The sequence below is a fragment of the Sapajus apella genome, unplaced genomic scaffold, assembly GCF_009761245.1.
Source record: "Sapajus apella isolate SASKATOON/1434 unplaced genomic scaffold, GSC_monkey_1.0 scaffold80, whole genome shotgun sequence".
Taxonomy (NCBI): domain Eukaryota; kingdom Metazoa; phylum Chordata; class Mammalia; order Primates; family Cebidae; genus Sapajus; species Sapajus apella.
Genome location: NW_022437020.1, coordinates 3,291,185 through 3,318,570, shown reverse-complemented (window position 1 = coordinate 3,318,570; position 27,386 = coordinate 3,291,185). Strand labels below are relative to the sequence as shown.

The 27,386-nt window shown below is 39.4% G+C and overlaps 1 protein-coding gene across 10 annotated transcripts in view; it reads right to left on the bottom strand.

The window, feature by feature from the left end:
• The window catches only part of MCTP2 (multiple C2 and transmembrane domain containing 2), a 262,031-nt gene that overhangs the window by 182,689 nt on the left and 51,956 nt on the right, over positions 1 to 27,386 (bottom strand). For all 10 annotated transcript variants that reach the window (XM_032252795.1, XM_032252799.1, XM_032252797.1 and 7 more), the window contains one exon: positions 9,060 to 9,594. In XM_032252795.1, the coding sequence (XP_032108686.1) occupies positions 9,060 to 9,524 (465 nt within the window). In that variant the 5' untranslated portion in view covers positions 9,525 to 9,594. The remainder of the gene's footprint in view (positions 1 to 9,059; positions 9,595 to 27,386) is intronic.

The window sequence follows — 27,386 nt, the reverse complement described above, 5'->3', positions numbered from 1 at the left end:
CACACCTAACCTAACATACCAGGAGGCAGCTGCACACAGCAGTGAACAAGGCTCTAGAGTCCAAAAGATCTGGATTTGAGTCCTACCTCTGCTCTTTCTAGCTTTCTGTCCTTGAAAAATACACCTCAAATTCAAAACATTGAAATATCTCTCAGTGGGTCAAAAAAGATTGTAGGTGGTTAGACTAATTAAATTACTCAAAGGGTATTTATTGAAAGCCTTTTCTGAGACAGACACAGTGCGAGGGCTCTTTGCATATAGAGGAAACCAAATAGATGTGGTCTGATCATATCTATACAGAAATTAGCAGAGTTCCTTACACATAATCCCTCAGTTAGCAGTACTAATACTGCTAACTTGATGTTGCTGTTCTAGTATTTACTATTAATTATATTAGTAATAGTAGTAAAACAGCCTATATGTTGGGGAAGGGTGGATCAAAAGAACTTGATGATGGTGATCAGCAACCTGAGCGCCTTTCTTAGCTCCTCCAATATTCCCTACCGAAAGTGGCCAGGACAAAGTCAGAGACTGGCTGATGAAGCCTCAGAAGGTGCCTTCTTCCCTTCTGCCCACAGCTTGTCAGGCTGTGCGCCATTTCTCCATTCTTTTTTCCCAAGGCAGAGCTTGGACTTACTGCTATTCCCAGTGTCTACAAGGCAGAGAAAGCACTGCCCGTGTGCCGCCAATTCCTTCAGCCCTAATTACGAGTGACTCAGCATTGAGCCCGTTGGGTTCCTGTACATCCTGCTCATTCTGTACACTAAGGAGTTGTGATGGTCAGCTAGAGTTGCTTGGCAAAATAGGAAAGGCCTACATGATGTCGCTTCTGTTCACTTCTCTCCCATTTCCTTCCACTGCCTCCTCTCCAGACTGACTGCTCCCTTGCTCTTCCTGAAACATCAGGCACATTCCTGCTACCCTGGAGCCTTCATACTTGCTATTATCTTTTTCTGGAAAGCTTTTCTCTAGCTATGCACACAACCTGCTTCCTCACCTCCTCCGTATTTTTGTGTGAAGGTTATCTTCTCGGAAGACGTGGTTCCTGACCACGCTGTACAAAATGGTAACACCTCTCCCCCAGCACCTTCTCTGCTTTATTTCTCTCCATGACACTTTATGTTCTGATTTTATCTACAGCATGCCATTTTTCCTAGTGGGAACTCCATGAGGGAGGTGACTTTTTTCTATTTTGTCAACTACTGTGTCCTTAGCTTATAGATCTGCATCAGCACAAAGCAGGTGTTCAACTGGTGCAAAGGAAAGGAGGGAAGAAGGAAAAAAGGGAGACCAAGCCCATGAAGGACCCTGGGATGTGGCTGACACTCCTGCCTCTCTGACACACCATCACATTATTGATGTACGACTTTTGAGATCACACAAAAATAGTAAAAACCACACCACTGAAGTGCAGAGAAACTGACGCGCTTGTTTAATTTTGCAACCTGGAGGTCATTTCCTCTCCTCTGTGGTGTCTCACTCTGCTTCTCTGTGACCACCAACCTGACGCTCTGCAGCTGCCAAGCAATTTCTGGAAATATCTCAATGGGGAGCTTCTCCAAATCACTCAATTCACCCACGTAAGCTCGTGCCAAAGCTAGTTATTCACAACCCCAACTGCCAAATGAAATGTCAGGGAAGGACACATCCATTGTGAAATTACATGGATTATGGGAAGGGGGGAATGATCCTTTCTTTCATAATTATTAGTTATTGACCACAACAATGAGCCTATTCAATCTTGATAATGATCCTTGGGTTTAAAAGGACACAGTGGACACAGAAGAATAAATGTCTTCCTTTTGTGATCAACTATTTTTTATCTCCAGTTCTGAGGTCTATCATTTGCAGAACTGTACTTCCAGATTCATGTTATACACAGTTCTATGCAAAATCCCAGGATCCAGACAGTCCTGGAGTTAGATCCTGTAAGCAAGTCACTAAAATTCCCCAAGGCTCTGTGTCATTCTGAAAAATAAGCAATGGTAAAAATAATTATAAACACTAATAAATACAACCATAATCATGGCAGTGAGCATGTGTTAGGTGCTTGTGACTGCCAGGTACTGGGCTAAGATCTTCATATTTTTTAGCCCCACAAACAAGCTTAGCTACCCTTAAATAATCTACATTACTGAGTCTTACTCATTCTCAAAAGGAGTTTTCTTCAAGCCTTTCCTGACCACCCTGCTCAGACCCCACTTATCTCAACTGGTTATCTAGCACTGACTAGAGACTGGTACTGGGATTGCTGGCCATTTTATCCAACATCCGTGTCTAATTCCACTTTCACCATCAACACCCATGGCAAGAACCAGAATAGACCGACCGTAAACATTTTCTAAATACTTAGCTGATTTTACAAGGCGTGTTATAAGCATCTTGTAAAATAAGTACTAGGAAAATGCTAACTAAAGGCGAAAATAAGGAGAAAAATCTAAATAAGAAAAAAAAAAAATAACCTCCTCTCCCCCCAAGTTCCCCTAAACTTTAGTCTGACATCCTTCACATTTAGTCTGACACTTGGAAACTCCTTTCTTTAGAGGGCCCCCTACCCATCTAGGGCCTCCATGTATCACCCTTCCCCATAGCAACTAAATTTCTTACAGCTTTCTGAGCCTTTGGTGGTGGCTGGTGGCTGGAAAGTCAACTGCAGTGATAACATGAATCAATATACGTGCATACCAAAAAGCAAGGTGTGCAGAAAGGCTGGGAGAAGAAAATTGACATTTCTACTTTTCAGGAGCTTATACTCTAACAAGAGAGACTGGCGTCTAAATAACTGTGTGTATGTACACACATACACCTATATGTGTATGTATACAAACACACGCACACACACACACACACACACACACCCCAATACCTCCACACACACGGATATATCCATATATCCATATATATGTATATATGATATATATATATGGATATATGGATATATCCATATATATGTATATATCCATGTGTGTAGAGGTATTGGTATGTGGCAGTAGTCTATGGTGCTCTTACCTCCTCTTTAGCCACAAGTCTTGGTGACAAGAACAATGAGCTCATCCTCTGAAGCTAAAACTGTGAAGACCACTGAGTTAGTCAGCTCAGGCATCCATAACAAAATACCACTGACTAGGTGTCTTAAACAACAAAAACCCACTTCCTGCCTTGCAGATGGCTCCGTTCTCACTGTGTCCTCCTACAGTGGGGAATGAGAGACCTCTGGTGTCTCTTTCTCTTGAATAAGGACGCCAATTTGGGCTCCATGCTTCTGACCTCACTTATCCTTAATCACCTCCTAAAGGCCATATCTTCAACACCATCATATGAAGGTTGGGGATTCAACATATGAATTTGGTTTGGGGACACAACTCAATCCAAGCAACGACTCTCTATCCATCAGCACCTAGACACACAAAATGACTAAAATGGAGACAATATGGGTGCCAGGCCATCATGACAAGATACCAGCCTTACTGAAGTGGTAACATACAATTAATTGTGAACTAATGTGTCAATCAGAAAAAGGCAGAGGTCATGCCAGGAAGCCTCAGTAAAAGTTTGGACTTGTTCAGCAGAGGGAGGGAGAGCCTATGCCACAGGACTTTAAAAATCCAGGCTTCCCGCTGTGTGCAGTGGCTCATGCCTGTAATCCCAACACTTTGTGAGGCTGAGGCAGGTGGATCACATGGTCAAGAGATTGAGACCTTCCTGGCCGACATGGTGAAAACCCGTCTCTACTAAAATACAAAAATTAGCTGGGTGGGGTGGCACTCACCTGTAGTCCCAGCTACTCAGGAGGCTGAGGCAGGAGAACTGCTTGAACCCAGGAGGCAGAGGTTGCAGTGAGCCATTATCATGCCACTGCACTCCAGCCTGGCACCTGGTGACAGGGCAAGACTCTGTCTCAAAAAAAATTAATTAATTCAATTAAATAATCATCCAGGCTGCCTGGGCTAAGAGGGCTCCCATGCAGAGATGGATAAAGGTGGCCCTAGCAGAAAAAGTATGAGGATGTCAAGTTCTAATCTGTGGCTCAGTACTTACTGTGAGATGATGGTGTATGAAATGCCATTGAGCATGGAGCCCATGCATTCTCCTTGCAGTGCGCTCATCCCTGCACCAACTTCCCAATTCTGATGTGACTTCTCCTAAAGGCTGACCGTGGGGAGGAAATGCATTTTGACTGTTTTCAGGCCCTGAGATAATAATTTCTCCTAACAGGTTAATGAAGTAGCCATTGATTATGATTTGACTTTTCCTGTAATTTGACAACAATGAAGAATGAGCTGTTTACATCAAAAGAACATTAGAGTCTTTATTTTATTTTTCAGATGGCATCTTGCTCTTTCACTGAGGCTGGAGTGCAGCGGCACAACTGCAGCTCACTGCAACCTCTGCCTCCCAGGTTCAAGTGATTATCATGCCTAAGCCTCCCGAGTAGCTGGGACCACAGGTGTGTGCCACCATGGCTGGCGAATTTTTATATTTTTAGTAGAGATGGTATTTCACCATGTTGGTCAGGTGGGTCTTGAACTTATGACCTCAAGTGATCACCAGCATCGGTCTCCCAAAGTGCTGGGATTACATGGATGAGCCACCACATCTGGACTAGAGTCTTTAAAGTATTTAATTCTCATGTATTTAAATCTCAAATTAGTTGTGATTGGCATTTGTAGCTCAAACTCATGACCATTTGTTCATCACGAGTTAGTCATCTGAGCCAGATGACCACTGGATAGTTACTGCAGGCCTGAGAGATGCTGATTTTCTCAAGGACTTACTCAGTGATGCCCTTGCCCAGGACCAATTTGCCTTCCCTTCTCTACCTCCTCTCTTCCTGCTGTAATACCTTCTCTCTACAGATTTCTCCATAAAGCAGTCTAAGGTTAATGCTTAGTCAGAGTACAAGTGTCATGCTGTGAAAATGAAGGCAGGCTGGTTACACTCATTGCAGAGTTGGAAGAAGCATCACAGAGGAGGAAGGTTTTCACTAGGCCTTGAAGTGTGGGAAGGATTTTAGTAGAACAGAATGAATATGAGGTAGGTGATATGGTTTGGCTCCATGTCCCCAACTCAATCTCATCTTGTAGCTCCCATAATTCCCACGTGTTGTCGGAGGAACCCATAGGGGATGACTGAATCATGGGGCAGGTCTTTCCTCTGCTGTTCTCGTGATAGTGAGTGGGTCTCATGAGATCTGATGGTTTTATAAGGAGGAGTGTGATGGTTAATACTGAGTGTCAACTTGACTGAAGGATATACAGTACTGATCCTGGGTGTGTTTGTGAGGGTGTTGCTAAGGGAGACTAACATTTGACTCAGTGGGCTGGGAAAGGCAGAACCACCCTTAATCTGGGTGAGCACAATCTCATCAGCTGCCAGCGCAGCTAGAATATAAGCAGGCAGAAAAATGTGAAAAGAGAGACTGGCCTAGCCTCCCAGCCTACATCTTTTCCCCATACTAGATGCTTCCTGCCCTCGAACATCAGACTCCAAGTTCTTTGGTTTTGGAACTTGGACTGGCTCTCCTTGCTCCTCAGCCTATAGATAGCCTATTGTGGGATCTTGTGATCATGTGAGATAATATTTAATAAACTCCCATTTACATCTATTTTTTTCATTAGTTCTGTCCCTCTAGTTCCTAACATAGGAAGCTTCCTTGCACAAGCTCTCCCTTTTCCTGCTGCCATACAAATAAAACATGACTTGCTCCTCCTTGCCTTCCACCATGATGGCCAGGCCTCTCCAGCCATGTGGAACTGTCCATATTAAACCTCTATCTTCCCAGTCTCAATATGTCTTTATCAGCAGCAATGAAAACAGACTAATACAGTAGGTAAGAGACCAGGAAACACATGAGATGATAAATGATGACCCCATAAAACATGAAAAGCAAGGAAAGTAAGAGTGTACCATTATTCACAGGTGTTTGGCTTGAACAACTAGGCGAGTAATGGTGATACTGACAAAAACTCATGGTCTCTGTTTGAGGCAGCTCTTCAGGGAGACAGCGAATTCTGTCAAGACAAGTTGAAACCAGGTTTCTATGGGGTGTCCAGTAGGGTGTGGATCCGGAGCTCAAGAGAGAGTCTGGCTAAATCCTCTTCCACTGATGTATCCTTTCTTCTAAGGGGATGTTCTCAGCTTTTGGTCATATGGTTGGACTTGGCACCTGCAATATTTTAGGCTCTGCCTGTTCTCTGCTTCTCACATTCCTTCTTCCTCGTCCTTCATCCTTAGTTTCTTCATTTGCCCCATCATTCCATTTCCCCTTCTTTGCCAATGCTGGTGGGCCTGGAGGTGACTATAGAATTCAGACATTGCTGATATTTGGGATCCTGTCCCACTGCCACAGGCTTAGTCTGGCACCAGAGCAGCATTGGTATACAACAAGGGAGGCAAAGCACCAGGGGTCCCTTGGGCCACAGATGCTCACTCCTTGCATGACCCCTCTGGAAAGCTAGTGGAGAAGATAAGTAAGGGAGCTCTCCTTCTTCTTTGCCACGTGATAAACTCTGGATTCTCAGGTAGTGGGACAGGTCCAACCCCAACAGGCAGGACTGAGGAGAGGAGCCCAGCGAGGAGGGAGGTGGGTGGGCAGAACTAGACTGCAAGGGGACCAGCAGCATCCTGTTCCTTCATCCTCTGCAAGCGTGCCACCCAGCAAATCAATGGTACTTAAGTAGTGACAACCTCAACCTTCATTGGAAGAATCAGTCTTAGTCTCTGTTTTGCACTTACTTTTTTTTTTAATTGTACTTTAGGTTCTGGGGTACGTGTGTAGATCATGCAGGATTGTTGCACAGGTACATACATGGCAAGGTGGATTGCTGCCTTCATCCCCCCATCACCTATATCTGGCATTTCTCCCCATGTTATCCCTCCCCAACCTCCCCAATCCCCATTGTCCCTCCCCTAGCACCCCCACAACGTACCCTAGTGTGTGATGCTCCCCTCCCTGTGTCCATGTGTTCTCACTGTTCAACACCCACCTAGGAATGAGAACATGAGGTGTTTGGTTTTCTATTCTTGTGTCAGTTTGCTGAGAATGATGGTTTTCAGATTCATCCATTTCCCTACAAAGAACATGAACTCATCCTTTTTTACAGCTTTCTTTGTACTTTCTAGGGCAGAAAAAGAGGAGCAAAAAGATTCTTTCTTGAGAACAAAGGTTAAAAAAATGTCTGCACCAAAAGGCAAAATCAAATAATCCAGAATAGCCTATTCTTTATTGAAGGATTCTGCCTATTGTAAGCTTTCTGCATTGAACCTGGAGATGATAAAACAGCCAAGCCCAACAACGCTTCATCTATCACCATGGAACAGCCCATACTTCCAGACATACATCACACCACAAAGCTCCCATAGCCTCCAATCTAAGTAAAGCAAAACACTCACTATCCCCAACAGCACCCATCTACACTTCAGGCCTATGGTCACCATATTTCCTCACCTGGTAAGCAGACTGTCCTCTGTGCCAATGTGGACACTGCTTCGCAGATAACATGCCCTTATGTCCCACACACGGATCCCCTCCTTCTAATGAGCTTCCAGGAGACCAGGATGAGACATTTTGCAATGACAGCTCTGATATCCAGTTGCCTCTTATGCTCTGCTTGGGAGTATATGATCTCCCAACAAAACGTAGTCGGAAAGCAGAGTCACTTTCTCATGAATCTCTATTTCCAATAGCAACTTTGACACTGCCTGGCCTAGAATAGCATTCAAATATTTCTATTTACTCAAAAGAGACAATAAAAGTTCTAAATTGTTTAACAGCAGTTGCTTCAAAAAAAAAAAATCCTTCTGAATATAAAAATGTTAGCATATCAAAGACAAGAAGCCCACTTGTATTTTCTGGTCAGGAAAAAAAAAAAAGATGAAGATTAACTTCATTACATAATTCAACCTGTTACCTTCCTCTTACTGACCTAATTTAATAATCTACTTCATTTGCATTTTGTTGAGTAGAAACATGTATTTCAAATTTATAAATAAGTAAACAGTCAGAAAAGGCTTACAAAAAGAATTTTATAAAGTTTAATACCAAATTAAAAAAATAGTTAAAGTCACTTATGGGTAGTGGTGTCTTAATAGAGTAATGCTTGGTAAGGAATATGGTCATGATATCCTCCAAACATCCGTGATCCCATTCCCCAGTAAAACCTCAATACATGGAATAATCAATAAGTTTTGTTTCTAAAAGGGAAACTAAAAATCCAAGTTGAACAACCAGTTTTCTATGTAACTGTAACACTAACCTGGGACACAGAAAAATTAACCCCTTATTTCTACATGGAAATCTACTTCAGTGTCATTAATGAAAGAATTTTTAAAAACAACTAATTGTATCAATCACTAAACTCATGATTTGGTAATTTGGAGATTGAATTTAAATCATATTCACCCTTGAAATAGAATATTTGTGTCATAATTATATTTGTTTAGTTAATTGTATTGAAATACTAAAGTTTTGTTAATTTTTTTAAAAGAACGCATGTGAAGTTGTTCATAGGTGAATGCACACACGCATGTGGCAGTTCAAATCCTCGGGCAGTCAAAGGGGGACATACATTCATACACTTCTTAGAAAAAATAATATGCATAGTTTGTCTACAGGTACGGCCGGCAAGAGTGTAGTGACAAAGGCAAACTTACACAAAAAATTCCAGGAAAAGTTCTGCACTTCATTTCCTTGCCAGGAGACAGATAAATGAGAATTCATCCAATAGGGCTTTTAATGTCCTAAAGTATTCTGGAAGAGTTATTTGTAATAGCTTTAAAATACACAGAGGTCAACCCTAAAACTAATAGGAACACTGGGTGTAATCAATATTGCATTAATTTAAATTCTTGTAAACAATATTCTTCCTATCTGAGCTAACCATGAAAATAGCTCCTAACCAAATTTTCCAAGGGCACTGAACATACTTTTCAAAAATGAAGAGGAAGGAAGAAAGGAAGAAAGGGAAGGAGAAGAAGGAGGGAGGAAGGGATGGTGGGAAGGAGGGAGGGAGGAAGGGATGGGAGGGGAGAGAAATGGGAAAGCCCAGCCCCATTCTCACCTCTGGCTCTTCTGGTGCATCTCCTCCAAGGGAAGTTTTCTGAAGATCAAAGATGCCGTTGCTGGACACCCGTCTCTGCTCAGCAGGAGAGGCATGGGCCTCCTCTGAGTCTGTTTCCACCACATGGAGGTGGCTGGCTTCTTCCTGGCTCCAATCCAATTCTTCTTCAGACTGTTTCAAGGAGCTACTGCTACTCTTGGGAAAGATCCCTGCAGTGGACAGACTGCTGGGCACCGAGGTGTAGGAAGACTGGGGCCCAGAGTAAGGCCGGCCCTCTGGGACCAAGACCTCAGCCTCCAGGAGATCAGGCACAGACAGGCTGAGGCGGCGGTCCAAGTGATGCCTTGCCCTTAGGTCTAGGGGTTTACTTGGGTTCTTTTTCACCTTCTTCTTGCTCAAGTTGATCAACAATGGCCTGGTCCGCTGTTTTAATGAGCCCCAAACAGATGGTTTATCCAGATCCATGGCTGCGTGAAGACCCAAGAAGCTGCTTCTCAGAAGACTGTACCTCTACTGAAAACAACTGCAGTGACTCCTATGAAAGAGTATTAAAAAAGAACATGAACCTTCATGGTGGCAGTAGAGCACATCAATGTGGGAAACACAACTCAAAAATCTTACACTTTCCAATAAGTGATGAAGATTGCAACATTTGATTGGTAACTTCTATATATATTGGGAAAAGCATTTTTAAAGAACTTTTTAAAAGTATTTTATCAGAGCAACTGTAGAAACATTCAAATGATGAGATTATAAGGTTGGCACCAAAAAAAGAAAAATGTGCTTCATGAAAAGATGACTTTCTTATTTCCTCTCCAGAGAAAGCAGAGCTAAAGACTTTCGTGAGAACAATAACAGCAGGTGTTCTTCAGGATGACCAAGGGGTGGGGTCTTTCTACTTCTGTAAACTGGAGGTCAACAAACACTTTCAGTGCAGGGCCAGTTAATAAGTATTTTAGATTTTGTGGGCCAGATGGTGTCTGTTGCTACTACTCAACTCTGCTGTTGTGACATCAAAGGAGACAGACACAATACCTAAAGAATGTGGCTATGTTGTAATAAAACTCCGTAAATGCAGAAGACTATGGATGACTGATCCCCACTATAACCATGTTAACTTCCTTTCGAGAATGAAGTGTACATTTTGAAGAACAAAATCACAGCCCTATCAACTAAGATTCCGTCTACTATCTTTAAAATGTATATTCACATAGAGGTGATTATAGCAAAAAAAAAAAGCATGTGAGTTTTCTTCTTATTAAGAAGAAATGACAAAATTCCTATAATGGAGCCCTTAAAAAAGCAAGTTTCTGAGATTTAGCCTGAGAATGTGAAAGGGAGAAAGTGTCACTCACTCACAGTTGGTTATGAGGAACAAGGATGCTTCACACATACAGTAAATATGTAATTACAGAGTACAGTAAATGCTGTGCAGGAAAGTGGTGATTTGGGATCTAACAGGTTGAGCTCATCAGGGATCAAATCAAAATCAAATTTGCAGAAATAACCCTTATTTGATGTGTCCAATGCCTCATAATAAATCCTTTCGGTATGAAAAAGAACAGGATGGGTAGCTACTGAGACCTGGTCTCTTTGTATTTTGCCACATTTGACTGAGGCAAAAAGAGGCCAAGAGCTTCCACAAAACATTTTCTGAAACAAAGGACCCTGGCTTTTGTGCCCCACCCCAGCTCCTTCCAGGAGAGGGCAGTTCATCATTGTGAAGAATGGTCCAGAAAGCCAGAGAGCTAGAGATCAGGGTGCATGCAGCCATTTTCCTACTGAAGGTCAGGACTTTGCCTCTACAGCCCTTGCCTAATGACCAGCACATGGCAAGAGCTTCTCCCAGGATGAACTTGGTGTCTTCAGTAGAGAATGTAAAGATTAAGAGCTTGGGCTCTTGAAACAGACTCCACAGGTTACAATTTTGATTTGCCATGTTCTACTTAGATGGATGACCAGGTGCAAGTCACCTCACTGAGCCTCCATTGCCTCACCTACCCAGTGGGGATGAAATGACCTAGTTTACAGATACGATGACATAAAGCATAAAGCACAGTGTCTGATGTTTTAAAGTGCTCAGTCACAGAAAGCTGTCTCTAACATTATTGTCATCATTTCTTGGATATCCTAAGTTACGTAGGAGCTCTGGGTCTCATTATCCCCACATTACAGATGAGTTCAACAATAAGTACCTCAGGAGCCTGAATGAGCTAATACACAGAAGGCAAAAAGATGCCAAGAGCTTCCACAAAACACATTTTCTTTGCTTTGGTTCCTAGAACACTGCTAGGTACGGAGTAAATGTTTAATACAGTGTTAGCTACTTTTTTTTTTTTTTTTTTTTTTTAGAGTAGTCAAAAAGGGTTGTTTTATTTTTTAAATTCTTGTGGGTGCATAGTAGGTATATATATTTTTGTGGGTACATAGTAGGTGTTTACATTTATAGGTTACATGAGATACTTTGATACAGGCATGCAATGCATAATAATCACGTCATGGAAAATGGGTATCCATCCCCTCAAGCTTTTATCCTTTGTGTTATAAACAATCCAGTTAGACTCTTTTAGTTATTTTTAAATGTACATTAAATTGTTACTGATTATAGTCACCCTGTTGTGCCATCAAGTACTAGGTCTTATTCATTCTTTCTAAGTATGTTTTGTACCCATTAACCATTCCACTTACCCTCCGCTACCCTTCCCAGCCTCTGGTAACCATCCTCCTACTCTCTATCTCCATGAGTTCAATTGTTTTGATCCTTAGCTCCCACAAATAAGAGAGATCATAGGAAGTTTGTCTTTCTTTGTCTGCCGTATTTCACTTAACATAATGATCCTTTGTAGGGACATGGATGAACCTGGAAAGCATCATTCTCAGCAAACTGACAGAAGAGCAGAAGATCAAACACCGCATGTTCTCACTCATAGGCGGGTGTTGAACAATGAGAACACATGGACACAGGGAGGGGAGCACTACACACTGGGGTCAGTTGGGGGGAAATAGGGGAGGGACGGTGGGGGGTGGGAAGCTGGGGAGAGATAGCAAGGGGAGAAATGCCAGATGTAGGTGATGGGGAGGAAGGCAGCAAATCACACTGCCACGTGTGTTCCTATGCAACAATTTTGCATGTTCTTCACATGTACCCCAAAACCTAAAATGCAATAAAATAAATAAATGGGAAAATAAAAAAAAAACAGATGAAAGGATAAAGAAAATGTGGCATATATACTCAATGGAGCACTGTTCAACCGTTAAGAAAGAATGAAATCCTACCATTTGCAACAACATGAGTGTTAGCTACTTTTAAAATTATTTCAATTATTTTGCATTGGGTCATTTTGGCTTTAAACGTTTAAAATATTTTACAACTTTTTGGCAGCTTTTAAACGTTATTCTGAACAGAAACTTGTATTTCACATTAGCAAGACACAAGTACATTCCATTCACATCTCCTAGCTTGAGCTGCAAGTATGCTAAAAGGCATTGCCCCTATTTTCACACAGCAATATTTTCCTTCAATTAGCATTTAATGGAGGATAGTAGCATAACACTCTATGGACATAGGAAGAATCTATAAGAAATGGGAAACGCCACATCAGCTGATACAACCAGAGGACCCACAATGTGACACGTACTATGAGAGACTCGGGACACAGAGCAGAGCCTTGAAAAGTTTATTATGTAAGTGGACATTAAAACAACGCAATTGAAACATCTGAGCACAAGAATGTACACAAATTCCACACTAATTACAACCAGATAGAATTTTTTTTTTTTTTGAGAGAGAGGGTCTCACTCCAGTTTCCCAGGCTGGAGTGCAATGACACAATCACAGCTCACTGCAGCCTCGAATTCCGGGGCTCAAGTGACCCTCCCACCTCAGCCTCCCAAGTAGCTGGGACTACAGACACATGCCACCATGCCCGGATAATTTTTTATACAGATAGAATTTTTAACAGAAGAAACATTTTGATAAACTAAACATCTGAAGATGAAAGAAAAAGAAAATGTTTGAATAACTGAAAAGTCTTGTCAAGAAAGTAATATATATGAAAAACATAAAAATGGAGAAGGTGGCCAGTAACTTCTCAGCAAAAACAATGAGACTGAAGTTTGGGAATGACACATATGTCATACAGTGTCTGATGATGAAGATTTAGCATATGTGTGAGATAAAGCATACCTGAGCACAGCCAGCAAAGCAGCATTGTGATTTCCATGGGAACAGCAAGACTTCAGATGCACTCACACACTGGGATACTGTACAATGCTTAAAACAGTCAGGTGGAGCCATGTGTTTCAACACAAGTAATGAATGCTATCGAGATGGAGACAGACACATGGACAGACGTATTCCAAGTTAAATTCCTGGATTTATAGAATTTCTTAAATTCCCTACAGCACCCAAAACAGACTCATTAAGAAAGTGTCTTTAAAAATACCGAGTCCCAGCCAGATGTGGTAGCTCATGCCTGTAATTCCAGTGCTATGGGAGGCAGAGGCAGGTAGATCACTTGAGATCAGGAGTTTGAAACCAGCCTGAACAACATGATGAAAACCCATCTTTACTGAAATATAAATAATTAGCCAGGTGTGGAGGCTTATACCTGGAATGCCAGCTACTAGGAGGCTGAGCCACAAGAACTACTTGAACCGGGGAGGCATAGGTTGCAGTGGGCCGAGATTGTGCCATTGCACTCCTGCCTGGGTGATAGAGTGAGACTCTGCCTCGAAAGAGAAAAAGAATGGAAAGAAAGACAGAGAGAAAGAAAAGAAAAGGAAGGAAGGAAGGAAATAGAAGAGAGAGAAGAGAGAGAGGAGAGAGGAGAGAGAGGAGAGAGGGAGGGAGGGAAAAACAGAAAAACAAAGAGAAAAAAATTCAAAATAAATAAATATAAATAAAACAGCTAATCCTGGGCTCCACCACAGAAAATGAACCTGAGTCCCCGGAATCTGCCTTCCAACAAATTTACCTGGTGTTATTGTACAGATCAAAGTGCAGGAATCCTAGGGGAGCAGCTTACATTCCCCCTTGAGGGAAATCTCCTATTTTGAAGGGGAACTGTGAACGGGAACTTGTCTTTTATGAAATGAAGACATTTGTAATATCTGTAACTAAGCAAACCAAAAAAAAAAAAAAAAAATCTCCAAGAAAAATGAAAAAGGAGTTTCTGTAAAAAAAAGCTGCATTTCTAAATAATGTGCCCTATGTAGAAAAATGTTTATTTTATCCATGCACTACACTGTCCTGTGCCAGGAGAGTTTCTCTCTTTCATTTGAGAGGATGAAGCTGATAGGAATGCACACATTACTGGAGCATTATAATACATTCAAGAGAAATTCCAAGTAGAAGTCAGGGATATACCTAACCCCTAGACAATGGAACAACAGTTTCACCATCTTTGTTTCAATACAAAATGACTTTTTCCACTTTATTTTTTAAATCATTCTAAAACAAAATTGGCTTCTTACTTTTGGTGCACAGTTCTATAATCTTAATACATTTAAAGATTTGTGTTTACGCCATCACAGTTGGGACACAGAGGGGTCTATCTATCCTCATAGGCTCACGTGCTCCCAGGCCCCCACTTCTTCCCTCTGGAAACCACTGATCTATTATCTATCATTGTCATTTTGTCTTTCAGGGAATGTCTTCTAAACGGAATCATGCAGTATGTAACTTTTAGTGACTGGCTTCTTTCACTTAGCACACTACCTTTGAGATTCATCCAGTTGTTGCACAAGTCAGTAGTTCAACTTTTTGTTGCTGACTGTTGTAGTCCATTGTGTGGATGTACCACAATTTATCTGTTTACCCCTTGAAGAACATTTGGGTTGTTTCCAGTTTGGAATTCTTACAAATAAAGCTGCTATAATCATTTGTATATAGGTGTTTTGTGTATGAATATATGCTTTCACTTCTCTGGGATAAATGTTAAAGAGTGACATTCTTGGGTCATATGGTAAGTGAATGTTTAACTTTGTAAAGAAGCTACCAACTGTTTGCCAGGCTTTCACAGTACCAATTTGCATTCTCACCAACAATTATGGGAATTCCAGTTGTCTATATCCTACTCAAGACAGTACTATCAGGACTTTTAATTTTAGCCATTCTAATAGGTATGTACATAGTACTATCACATCTGGGTTTTTAATTTTCATTCTCCTAATAATGTGTGAGGTTGAAAACCTTTGTATGCATTTCCTATTTTTTTGTCCACTGTGATAAGCTGTCTATTCAAGATTTTTACACAATTTTTGGAAACTGGGTTGTTTTCTTATTGTTGAGTTATGAGAGTTCTTTAAATATTTAGGATATAAGTCCTTTGTTGAACACACAAAATTTGCAAATATTTCCCCTAGTTTGTAGCTTGTCTTCTCATTCTCTTAGTAGTGTATTTTGCATAGTAAAAGTTTTGAATTTTAATGTAGTCTTACAAGCCATTTTAAAAAATTTTATGTTACGTACTTGTGTAAGAACTCCTTGTCTCATCCCAATTAATAAAGGTTTTCTCCCATGTTCTGTAATAGAAATATAGTTTTATATTTTATATTTAGATTTATAATTTATTTTAGATAACTTCTGTATAGGGTTATATTTAGTTTAAGGTTCATTTTTACATGCGAATAAATTTTTCCAATGTCATTATTTTAAAAGACTGTAATATCTTCACTGAATTGCTTTTGTACCTTCATCAAAAAGCTATGCCACATCTGTGTGGGTATATAACCTTGACTCATTCATTTCCATCGATCTATGTAACTATTTCAATATCATTATGATTTCTGAAGCCTGACAGTCTTATAATTGGGCAGTGTGACCTCTCCAAATTTATTATTTTTCAAATTTGTTTAGCTATTCTAGTTTTTTATTTCTATATAAATTTTAGAATGAGTTACTCTCTACAAAAAAGAGCTTCTGCACAGCAAAAGAAGCTATCATCAGAGTGAACAGGCAACCTACAGAATGTTTTGCAAAAAGTTTTGCAATCTACCCAAATGACAAAGGGCTAATATTCAGAATCTACAAGGAACTTACACAAATTTACAAGAAAAAGACAACCCCATCAAAAAGTGGGGAAAGGATATGAACAGACACTTCTCAAAAGAAGACATTTATGCAGCCAACAAACATATGAAAGCAGCTCATCATCACTGGTCATTAGAGATATGCAAATCAAAACCACAATGAGATACGATCTCACACCAATCAGAATGGCCATCATTAAAAAGTTGGGAAACAACAGATGCTGGAGAGGATGTGGAGAAATAGGAACACTTTTACCCTGTTGGTGGAAGTGCAAATTAATTCAACCACTGTGGAAGACAGTATGCTGATTCCTCAAGGATCTAGAATGAGAAATACCATTTGACCCAGCAATCCCATTACTGCATACCCAAAGGATTATAAATCACTCTACTCTGAAGACAACACACACATGTGTTTATTGTAGCACCGTTCACAATAGCAAAGACTTGAAACCAACCCAAATTCCCATCAAGGATAGACTGGATAAAGAAAATGTGGCACATATACACCCTGGAGTACTATTCAGCCATGAAAAAGGATGGGTTCATGTCCTTTGCAGAGACATGGATGAAGCTGAAAATCATCATTCTCAGCAAACACAGAAACAGAAAAACAAACACCACATGTTCTCACTTATAAGTGGGAGCTGAACAATGAGAACACATGGACACAGGGATGGGAACATCACACACCAGGGCCAATTGGGGGGTGGGGGAGGGGAGGAATAGCATTAGGAGAAATACCTAATATAGATGATGGGTTGATGGGTGCAGCCTACCACCATGGCAGGTGTATACCTATGTAACCAACTTGCATGTTCTGCACATGTATCCCAAAACTTAAAGAATAATAATAAAACAAAGAATTCTAAAAAGTAAAAAAAAGAAAAAAGAAAAAAGATACTGCTAACATTTTGATTGGTATTATTTTAAATAAATAGATAGCTTTGGAGAGTGCTGACATATTTACTATGTTTAGTCTCCAATATAAGAACACGGCAGGTCTTTCCATTTATTTAGGTCTTCCTTGGTTTCTTTCATCAGCGTTCTCTAGTTTCAGCACACATATCCAGTACATGTTTTATTAGATTTATTTGTATTTCATTTTCGTTGACGCTATTGTAAATAGCTTTTCATTTTTGTTTCCAATTGTGTATTTTCAGCGTAAACATATATGACTGAATTTTTTTTTTTTTTTTTGGCTTTGTATCCTGTTACTGCCTAAATTTATTTGTTGCTTTTATCATATTCCTTTAGGTCTTCTACACAAAAAATCATGTTGTCTGCAAAAGTGGGTATTTTTATTTCTTTTTCTCCATATGTTATGCCTTTGCTTTTTCTCACCTTATTGGACTAAGTTATAGTGAATAAGATAGTGAATAGTTTTAGAATGAATATCTGTTTTTCTCCCTATCAGTCTGAGAAAGCACCCAATCATTCTCCAGTAAGTATGGTGCCAGAGGTTTATCAGTTTTACTGATTATTCTTCAAAGAACCAGCTTTTGGTTTTTAATGTTCATTGTTTTACCTTCAATATCATTCATTTCTACTCATCTTTATGATTTATTTCTCTCTTCTTAATTTAGGTTTAATTTGCTCTTACTTTTTTTATTTTCTTAAGGTGATAGCTAAATCAAAGGGTGGTAATCTACAGGCCAAATCCATACAACTACCTGTTTTTATATATAAAGTTATACTGAATGTAGCCACACTAATGTATTTACATATTGGCCAAAACTGCTTTTGCACAATGGCAGAGTTTAATAGTTGTGGCAGATACCATATGGCCCAGAAACCCTAAAATGTTTACTGTCCAGACATTTACAGAGAAAGTTTGCAAACCACTGGCTTAGATTATGGCTTCGAGCATTTCCTTCATTTTAAAAATAAGGTTTAAGGCTTCATATTAGATACATGCCACAAGATGTGAAATGTCACATTTTCAATGTTTTCCTGTTTCAAGTATTTTCTAATTTATCTTGAAACTTCCTCTTTGGGCCATGTATTATGTAATATTATGTTTTATTTTCACTTTTTTTGTTGTTTGAAATTGAGTTGCATTCTTGTTGCCCAGGCTGGACAGCAGTGGCATGATCTCAGCTCACTGCAACCTCCACCTCCCGGGTTCAAGCAATTCTCCTTCCTCAGCCTCCCAAGTAGCTGGGATTATAGACGTGCACCACCACACTCAGTTAATTTTATATTTTTAGTTGAGATGAGGTTTCATCATGTTAGGTTGATCTCAAACTCCGTACCTCAAGTGATCCACCTACCTTGGCCTCCCAAAGTGCTAGGATAACAGGCATGAGTCAGCACGTCCAGCCTCACTTTCATTATTTTTTATTTTTCTCGAAACGCCTTCTTTAGGTCATGGTTTATTCAAAAGTATATTGGTAATTTCTAAGTAGCTGATGATATATCTATGTTTTTATTAATTTCCGGTTTAACTCAATTATGACCAGAAGTCATTCTCCAAATGATTTTAATTCTTTTAAATTTGTTAAGGTTTGACTTAGGACCCACAATGCGGTCTGTCTTGTTAAATGTTCCATATGCATTTGAAAGACTGTATATACTACTATAGTAAGGTGGAGTATTATATAAATGTCCATTAGATTTAGTTGGTTGATAGCTCAGTTCTTCTATGTCCTTGTTGATCTTCTATTACTGTGAGAGGAGTAATTTTTCAACTATAGCTGTGAATTTCTCTATTTCTCCACTGAGTTACGTCAGTTTTTGCTTCTGTATTTTGAAGCTCTGTTCTTGCACAAACATTTAGAATTGTTATAGCTTCTTGCTGAACTAACTCTTCAATCAATATGTAACGTCTGTCTTCATCCCTGATGATTTTCTAGTTCTAAAGCCTATCTTGTTTGATTTTAACATAGCCATCCTAGTTTACTTTTGGTTTGTGTTTGTGTGGGTTTTATTTTCCCTGTCCTTTTTGCTTTTCAGCTTACAGTATCATTATATTTGGAGTGAGTTTCTTATGGAAAGCATAGAGCTACGACATTTTTAAAAATCCAGTCTGACAATCTCTAGCTTTTAGTTTGTTTAGATCACTTATATTTAACATAGTAATTGATATGTCTGTATTTAGGTCTGCCATTTTATTATTTCCTTCCTGTTCTGTTTTTCATTTTTTCTGTTTTCCCTTTTCTTCATTTGTTGAGGTTATAGTGTTCCATTTTAATTTATCAATTATGATTCTGATTATATCTCCGTATAAATTTTCAGTGATTACTCTAGGGGTTACAGTATACATAGTTAACTTTCCACATTCTATTTAGAATTAATATTTTACTACTTCAGTTGGAACAGAGAAACCAGATCACCTGCATTTGCTTTGTATTGCTTTCATAACAAATAACTAAAAACTTAGTGGCTTAAAAAAATAAATTTATTACTTTGCAGTTCTGAGAAAGTCTGAAGTGGGTCTTGTCAGGCTAAAATCAAAGTGCTGACAATGATGCTTTCTTTTTTTGGGAGGCTCTAGCTGAAAATCCATTTCTTCATCATTCTCAGCCTTGGCAAAATTCCAACTTTTTAAAAATTTTCATTGACAGCCATTTTTTGCTCACTGTCAGCTGAGGATTTATCTTAGCTTTTAGAGGTTGCCCACATTCCCTGACCTCTTTCTCCATCTTCAAAGCCAGAAACAGTGAGTAAAGTCTTTCTCATTGGTGCATCTCTCTGTCCCACTATTTTGTTTTCCTCTTCCACTTCTAAGGACTCATGTTATTTGATTGGGCCCTCCAGGAAAACAGAGGGTATTCTATCTCTTAAAGTCTGTTAGATTCCATTGACAAGTCAAGTCTTTTGTGCCACGTAATGTAACATTCACGGTATCCGGGGGTAAGTATATGGGTATCTGGGGTTAGGAAAGGGACATATCCTGTCTAACATACCACCATGTAGGTCTCTTCTTCCATAATATAATAACACATAAGTTGTCTCAGACAACTTATGTATTATATTATTAATATAATATATATTCACCGGATAATATATATAAGTCGTCTGAGATAACTTATGAGTTATTATATTATGGGAGAAGTGTAAATTTGTATCAGACTATGTTTAACTTTTGATTTCAACCATAAGCCATACTTAAATTCAAGATAAAAGGAACGGTCTCTTAAATTTTAAAAGAGTCTATTAAATTAAAATAGAAAGGCAATTGTATTTTTCACTTCCATTGCCTTGTGTTTGGACAGAGATTTAAAAAACAAACCAAATTTAAATATTCCATATTTCCTTCTTGTACCATTTCTCATCTGTGTAAGAAGTTTTCTTGTTATTTTATGGCAGGTCTGCTGGCTCCAAATTCTCTTAGTTTTCCCCAGTCTGAGAATAGATACTTCACCTTTATTTCTGAAGGATATTTTAGCTAGATGTTGGATTCTGTACTTTTCTTTCTTGAAAAACAGATATGCCATTTTCTCCAGGCCTCCATAATTTCTGACGAGAAATCTCAGTCATTTGAATCATTGTTCGTCCATATATCAGTTATCATTGCTCTAACTGATTTCAATATTTTTTTTCTTTAAGTTTTTAGCAGTTTATGATGTGCCTGGGTGTGTGTTTATTTGGATGTATCCCAGGGTTAGCTTAGCTTCTTGAATCTATCAATGTTTCCACCATCATTTCTTGGAATACTTGTTGAGCCTCACTCACTTTCTCCTTTCCTTCTGGAGCTCCAATGATACAAATATCATGCCTTTTGTGTTGTTCTATAATCCTATGGCCTCTATTATTTTTCAATCTTCTTTTTCTTTGTTCAGGTTGGATAACCTGTATTGATGTATCTTTAGCATTACTGACTCTTTCCTCTATCATCCCCATTCTGCCATTGAATCCGTACAGTGAGGTTTGTTTTTTGATGGGTGAAGAACGGGTGGAGCGGGCAGCTATTGTACTTTTCAGGTCTGGTTTCCATTGGTGCTACTTCCTGTCTTTCTTTGCTTATCGTTTCTATCTTAACTTTTATTTCAAAGCTCATGATTATTCATTTGAGCATTCTACAATAGCTTCTTTAAAGTCGTATCTTCATTTTCATCTGTTAATTGCCTCTTCCCATGTGAGTTAAAGTTTTTATATTTCTTCATAAACCAATATCGATTATACTGTGGACATTTTGAATGTTATTTAAATCTACAAAGATGCTATACCATTGTTTTAGCAAGCACTTAATCTAGTTAGCATCTTGCCATAAATTTCAACCCACCTTCTGTTGGCTATGGTCCCAGTATCAGTTTAGGGTTTTTTGTTTTGTTTTTGTTTTGTTTTTTGAGATGGAGTCTAGCTCTGTTGCCCAGACTGGAGTGCAATGGCACTATCTCAGCTCACTGCAACCTCTGCCTCCCGGGTTCAAGCAATTCTCCTGCCTCAGCCTCCTGAGTAGCTGGAACTACAGGTGTGTGCCATCACACCTCGCTAATTTTTTATATTTTTAGTAGAGATGGGGTTTCACCATATTAGCCAAGCTGGTCTGAATCTCCTGACCTCATGGTCCATCATCACCTCAGCCTCCCACAGTGCTGTGATTACAGGCTTGAGCTACCATGCCCAGACCCCAGTTTAGTTTTCAATAGTTATGCAGGTTCGTTAAGATCTGCCCTGCTTGGGTAGGATGTAGAGGTCATTCTGGGACTTGAGTTGAGTTCTACCCATTAACTCCATTCTCAAAGTCTGCTAATAAGAATCAGATCCATGCATGTTCAGGTTATGGGTAAGTGCATACGTTCACAATGTATTTGATCATTTCCTGAGCCCTTCCTTCCCAGCTGTCTTCTCTGATACTTTCTGGCACCCTAGAACTCACCCTTTTTCATTCAACAATCAGGAACAACCCTCATCTATGATCATACCAGGGCCCATTATTTTTGCTCCTGCAGTTTCCTATTACCAGCTGCTTTTGCTGCCACTGCCTCCAGCTCAAGACTGTGGGGGAGCTGGGGCATGACAAAAGTGAGATAAAGGAGGCACACAAAGTAGGGGACTTCCCCCCTTAGCTTTAGTACTTCCCTTTTCTTCTTGGGCCACAACTAGAGGTCATCTCTTTCTCTTTCTCTCTCTCTCTCTGAGATCCGCTGCTAACATCTGGATTTGGGGCTGCATTAAGTTCACACCGGATAAATGTTCCAGTTTTGTCATGACCCAGCCCCCAAGCAGTCTATAGATACAGGCAGTAAGCAGCTGGGCCTGGGAAACTGCAGGAGCCAATCTGACGAATGAGGAGAATGGCTTTCCTGCTTGTTGAAGATGCAGCTTTACTTTCCTGAGACTTCAACTAGCTTTACCATACATTTCATTCGGATTTCATGTTCAGTGGAAGAAAACCATTGAAGTGTTTTTACTATATCTTACTCCAAACAGGAACTCATTTAAGTTTTGTAAAGTATACTGGCCATAGTTTCTCCAAGCATGTGAGTAATACACAACCATGTGCACAGAATTATAAACATATAAACACAAAAAGATATGCCCAGAGAAAATAAGGATTCTTAAGGTGTGTAACGCTAATGCACCCTTGGACTCTTTTGTACCTGAAAATGTCACTTCTCCAATAAACAGTAGATTTTCCAGAACAATATATTTTCCAGAATAAGCAACAACAGCACAAAATACAGAATGAAACAACAGAAAAAAGTAAACAACCATGTGTAAATAATTACAAACATATAAACACAAAGATACATGCCCAGAAAAAAAAGTATTCTTAAAGTATGTAAAGCTAAGGTACCCTTGGTCTCTTTCATGCCTGAAAATGTTACTTCTCCAATGAACAATGTATCTTCCAGAACAAGGCAAAACTTAAAGATATAATAAATCTAAGAAAAAGTCAGGTTTGGAAAGCCTGCTGAGATAATTCCAACTATCTGAATATGTTTGCTTCCTCTCAAAGGATATTTTAAAATAAACATATTTGTTCTGTTTTCTACCATGATGCAAGTTCATAGGTCATTGTCATAAACACTCAAAGGGCTACAAGATAAAATGTAATCCTTGAAGAGCAGGATCTCTTCACAAAACATGATACCTATGCTACCCTACCTGGTAATCTTCAGCTTTCATTTATTGAACAAAAAATATGCATTCTGCTTCTCCAAACCGCTAACAGCAGAGCAAGGTCTTTACAGGAAATGGCCCCAAGCCGAGGAGCCTAATGGAAGCTTCATTTATTATGGTTTTAAGCCAGACATCCTCCCCAGCTGGCCACTAGCAATTGGCAAAGTGGGAAAAGAACAACAAACCTTTTAAATACCAGCCCCAAAATTTCTGATTGAGCTCATACTGCATCATTACCTGAATAAGAACCACAAGGTAGGAAAGAGGTTCTCAGAATGAAACAGCATAATTTTACGGAGCATTTTAAAGCTATTCAGTAACACTGACTCACATTGTGCTTCTTGCACTTCTTTAATACAAATGTGACAAAAAGGTCTTGTTTTCACAATCTAAGTGTCAATTCAAGTAACAGAACAGCAAGCAGTTACTAGTCAGAATATGTCATTACTGGAGTATCTTTTAAATTAACCATCAATATTTTTTTTCTTACCAGTAGAAAGAAAATTTCATATCACATCATTTTAACATGAGGGAAAAAATAATATGAATAGGGTCAATGATATTTAAAAATCTGCTTGTGTATGCCTACCTTCTGATAAAGATAAAAGCAAATGTAATTATATAGACAGATTATTCCGCACTTTAATAGGACTGGGAAAAGAATCTATATACCTCAGTGCATTTAATTACGCTTGTAGCAAAAACAAATCTCTCTTCTTTTCTAAAGGAGATTATCCTTCATAAAAAGCGCTCTCTTTAGATCATTTCCAGAGAACGAACAAACCATTTCCCTGCTTTTAAGATAAATCTGGCTCTTTTCTTCCAAAATACAGATTCCCTATCTACCATTTCAACATTTTACTTAATGTGTCATCTAATTGCAGGTGGAGTATCATTTCATATACTAGACACGATATTTAAAATTATACAATGTGGGCAGAAACGCCTTCAAAATTAAGATCAACCAAAAGAACTGGATGAATTTTTCAACCACAACATCCACATTCTTGGAAGGAAACATAATGCAGTAATAGAGAAGTAGATCCCATCTCCTCTGGTTAATGCCATACCCTGCCCCACTTCTAGTTAGTCACCTAAAAATCTCATTCATTAGAAAAGGCCTTAGAACTGCTTACCTCTTTTTCAACCCTTACAAATTCATATAGTGTGCTTGGAGGAGTCTGGGGAAAAGGAAAGGGAGGAAGGATCTAGGGTTTCTGAAACATTCAGATACTTGTACTTCCACTTGAATTCCAATCTCTGATGAGATATTTACAGTCACTATCTTGTCCTGAAATGACCAGAATGAATTCAATAAAATGTATAAGTGACTTTTAGGGAGCCCCGACCAACTTAATGTACCATGCAACAAAAGAATAAATTGTGAAGCAAAGGATAATTAGCTAGTCTGAGACTGCTATTTTTTTGAAAGGCTCGCCTACAAGGTTGGCCTAAGCTGGCATTGGTAATTTGGATTTTGGGAGACTTCCCACCATCCTAAGTAATAAGAGTGGCTCACCATGCACAAACTGTATATGCAAATAATTTGGTTTATGCTAATTCCTGCCTTCCATCTGAGAGTCTAGAATTTTAGCACATGATAGGGAGAGGTGCCTTTGTGACCAACCCCAATAAAAAGCTCCCTAATGAACTACCCTGATAGAAAACAATTCACACATGTGGTCAAAACTCACTCATGTAGGAATTAAACATGTCCTGTGTGACTCCACAGAGGGAAGGCACGGAAGTTTATGCCTGGTTTCTTCCAGATTCCCCATATTCTTTTCTCTTTGCCAATATTATTTTTTTCCCTCCTATCCCTGTGGTAAATCATAGCTGTATGAGAAAAGTTTGAGTCCTCCTAGAGAATCACCAAACCTGAGGGTGGTCTTAGGGACCTGAACCCTAAAATATTAATCAAAATTTTAAAGTTTTAACATAAATACAAAGTGGGCTTCAACCCGCCTTCGCTGAGACCTTACCTAATCTTTTTTTTTTTTTTTAATATACTTTACATTCTGGGGTACATGTGCAGAACGTGCAGGTTTGTTACATAGGACATAGGTATACATGTGCCATGGTGGTTTGCTGCATCCATCACCCTGTCATCTACATTAGGTATTTCTCCTAATGCTATCCTTCCCCTAGCCCCCCACCTCTTACTACCCCTCCCCTACCCACCCCCATCGACAGTGTGTGATGTTCCCCTCCCTGTGTCCTCATTATTCAACAGCCACTTACAGGTGAGATAGTGTGGTGATTCCTCAAAGATCTAGAAATAGAAATGCCATTTGACCCAGCAATTCCAATCCTGCCCAAGTTACTGAGTATATACCCAAAGGATTACAAATCATTCTATTATAAAGACACACGCACACATATGTTTATTGCGGCACTGTTCACAATAGCAAAGACCTGGAACCAACCCGAATGCCTATCAATGATAGACTGGATAAAGAAAATGTGGCATATATACACCATGGAATACTATGCAGCTATAAAAAAGGATAAGTTCATGTCCTTTGCAGGAACATGGATAAAGCTGGAAACCATCATTCTTACCTGACCTTTTTAAAAACTTTTTTTTAACTCTATGTAGTTGTAAAGGCCTTATAGCATTCTAGCCATGCTATTTTTCATATACTTCAGTCCATAATCATTTTCAAATCCCTGGACCAATAAACTCCATTCAAAGATTCCTAGCATTGGTTATGCATTCTCACATGTGTTTCTGTACAAGCACACTGCCTATGTACATCTGTGAAGACTTTCCCACCATTCCCTAGCAGAAGAAATCACTGTCCTAAAACTGAATTTATTGCATTCATGTATTCCATATTATTCAGAGATATATAAACACATTTTTAATAAACTTTATATAAGTAGTATATGACTACATGCTTTCCAATCAGCATTACCTTCAGGAATTTTACCCATAGTGATAAATGTAGCTTCACTAAAGCCATTTTAAGGGTTGCATTATAGGAAGATCTATATTTGTTGAATAATGTTCCACATACGGTGACTTAAGATACTTTATTATACCACTACAAAAGGATAAAAAGAAGATTCTTAGACTTATTTTCTGAGGCACATGTCAGTTTCTCTCTGTTTTGCCATCAAGTATAAATTTCCAGCTGGAGGTGATTAGTAATGGGTAGAGAATATTTGGTTGCTATAATGACCATCGTAGAGAACGTAACTCATAGTATGGGCAAATTAGGGATACAAAAAAATGCCAAAAAAATATATTTTTTCCTGCCCAAACTACCAGTAAGGTCCCACTGACAAACACCATATCTCGGAGTATAATTATTGGTTTGTAGGTTATGTGTATCTTAAACTTGACTAGCTAGATACTGCCAAATATTCTCCAAAGTAGGTATATTCCTGACACGGTTAATGAGTTCCCATTGCGCAATATCCCTGCCTGCACCTACAATTGCAAGACTACATATTTGCAAATCTGAAATTATGAAAGGACATCTGATAAGCAGCTTTTAAAAAAAACCTTAATATGGTGCCAAGACCCATTTAAAAAGAAAATTTGGTGAGTTCAATACATCAATTTTTTAACGTATTGTGTTTTGGAGTTGGAGTATGTGTGATAGAGATGGTTTTAAAATACTCAAAGTGCGAAAGAGCCAAGATGGCTGACTAAATGCAGCCAGGAATTGCTTCTGCCACCAAGAGAGACTAGACTATCAATTAGGTTGGCATACTCTGAACAGATCCTCAGAAAGAAGGTATTGAGAGGGGACAGAGGTAGGATGTAGACCCTGGGCTGAAAGGTAAGAAGCTGGGAACACTACAAGGGGTTGCCAAGCAGCAGGACTCATTCCTGGCCCCAAGCAGCTCCTAGGAAAGGGGTGAATAAAATAGGCATGGAGCCATTCACTTTCACCACAGACCTTTGAGATCCCAGCTGCAGGATACCCCACAACCCCTACAGACATTTAAGGTGGCAGGGAGAACTTCCCAGAGAGTTAGCAGAGACAAAACTCCAGCATGTACAGAGCCTGGGGTGTTGGCATGGGAATATCTGCCATGGAGCATGGCCACGAACCACCTCCTAAGGCTTGCCATACTCCTCTAGGCAGTATTAGCCTTTTTTAGCTGTTGGACCTCGACGGAGTAAGGATGCCTTGCTGTAGGATAGGAACAATCTGATTTGAGTTCCCCATTTGTCTGGTGACCTCTCCCATGGTCCCTACCTTGCTATAA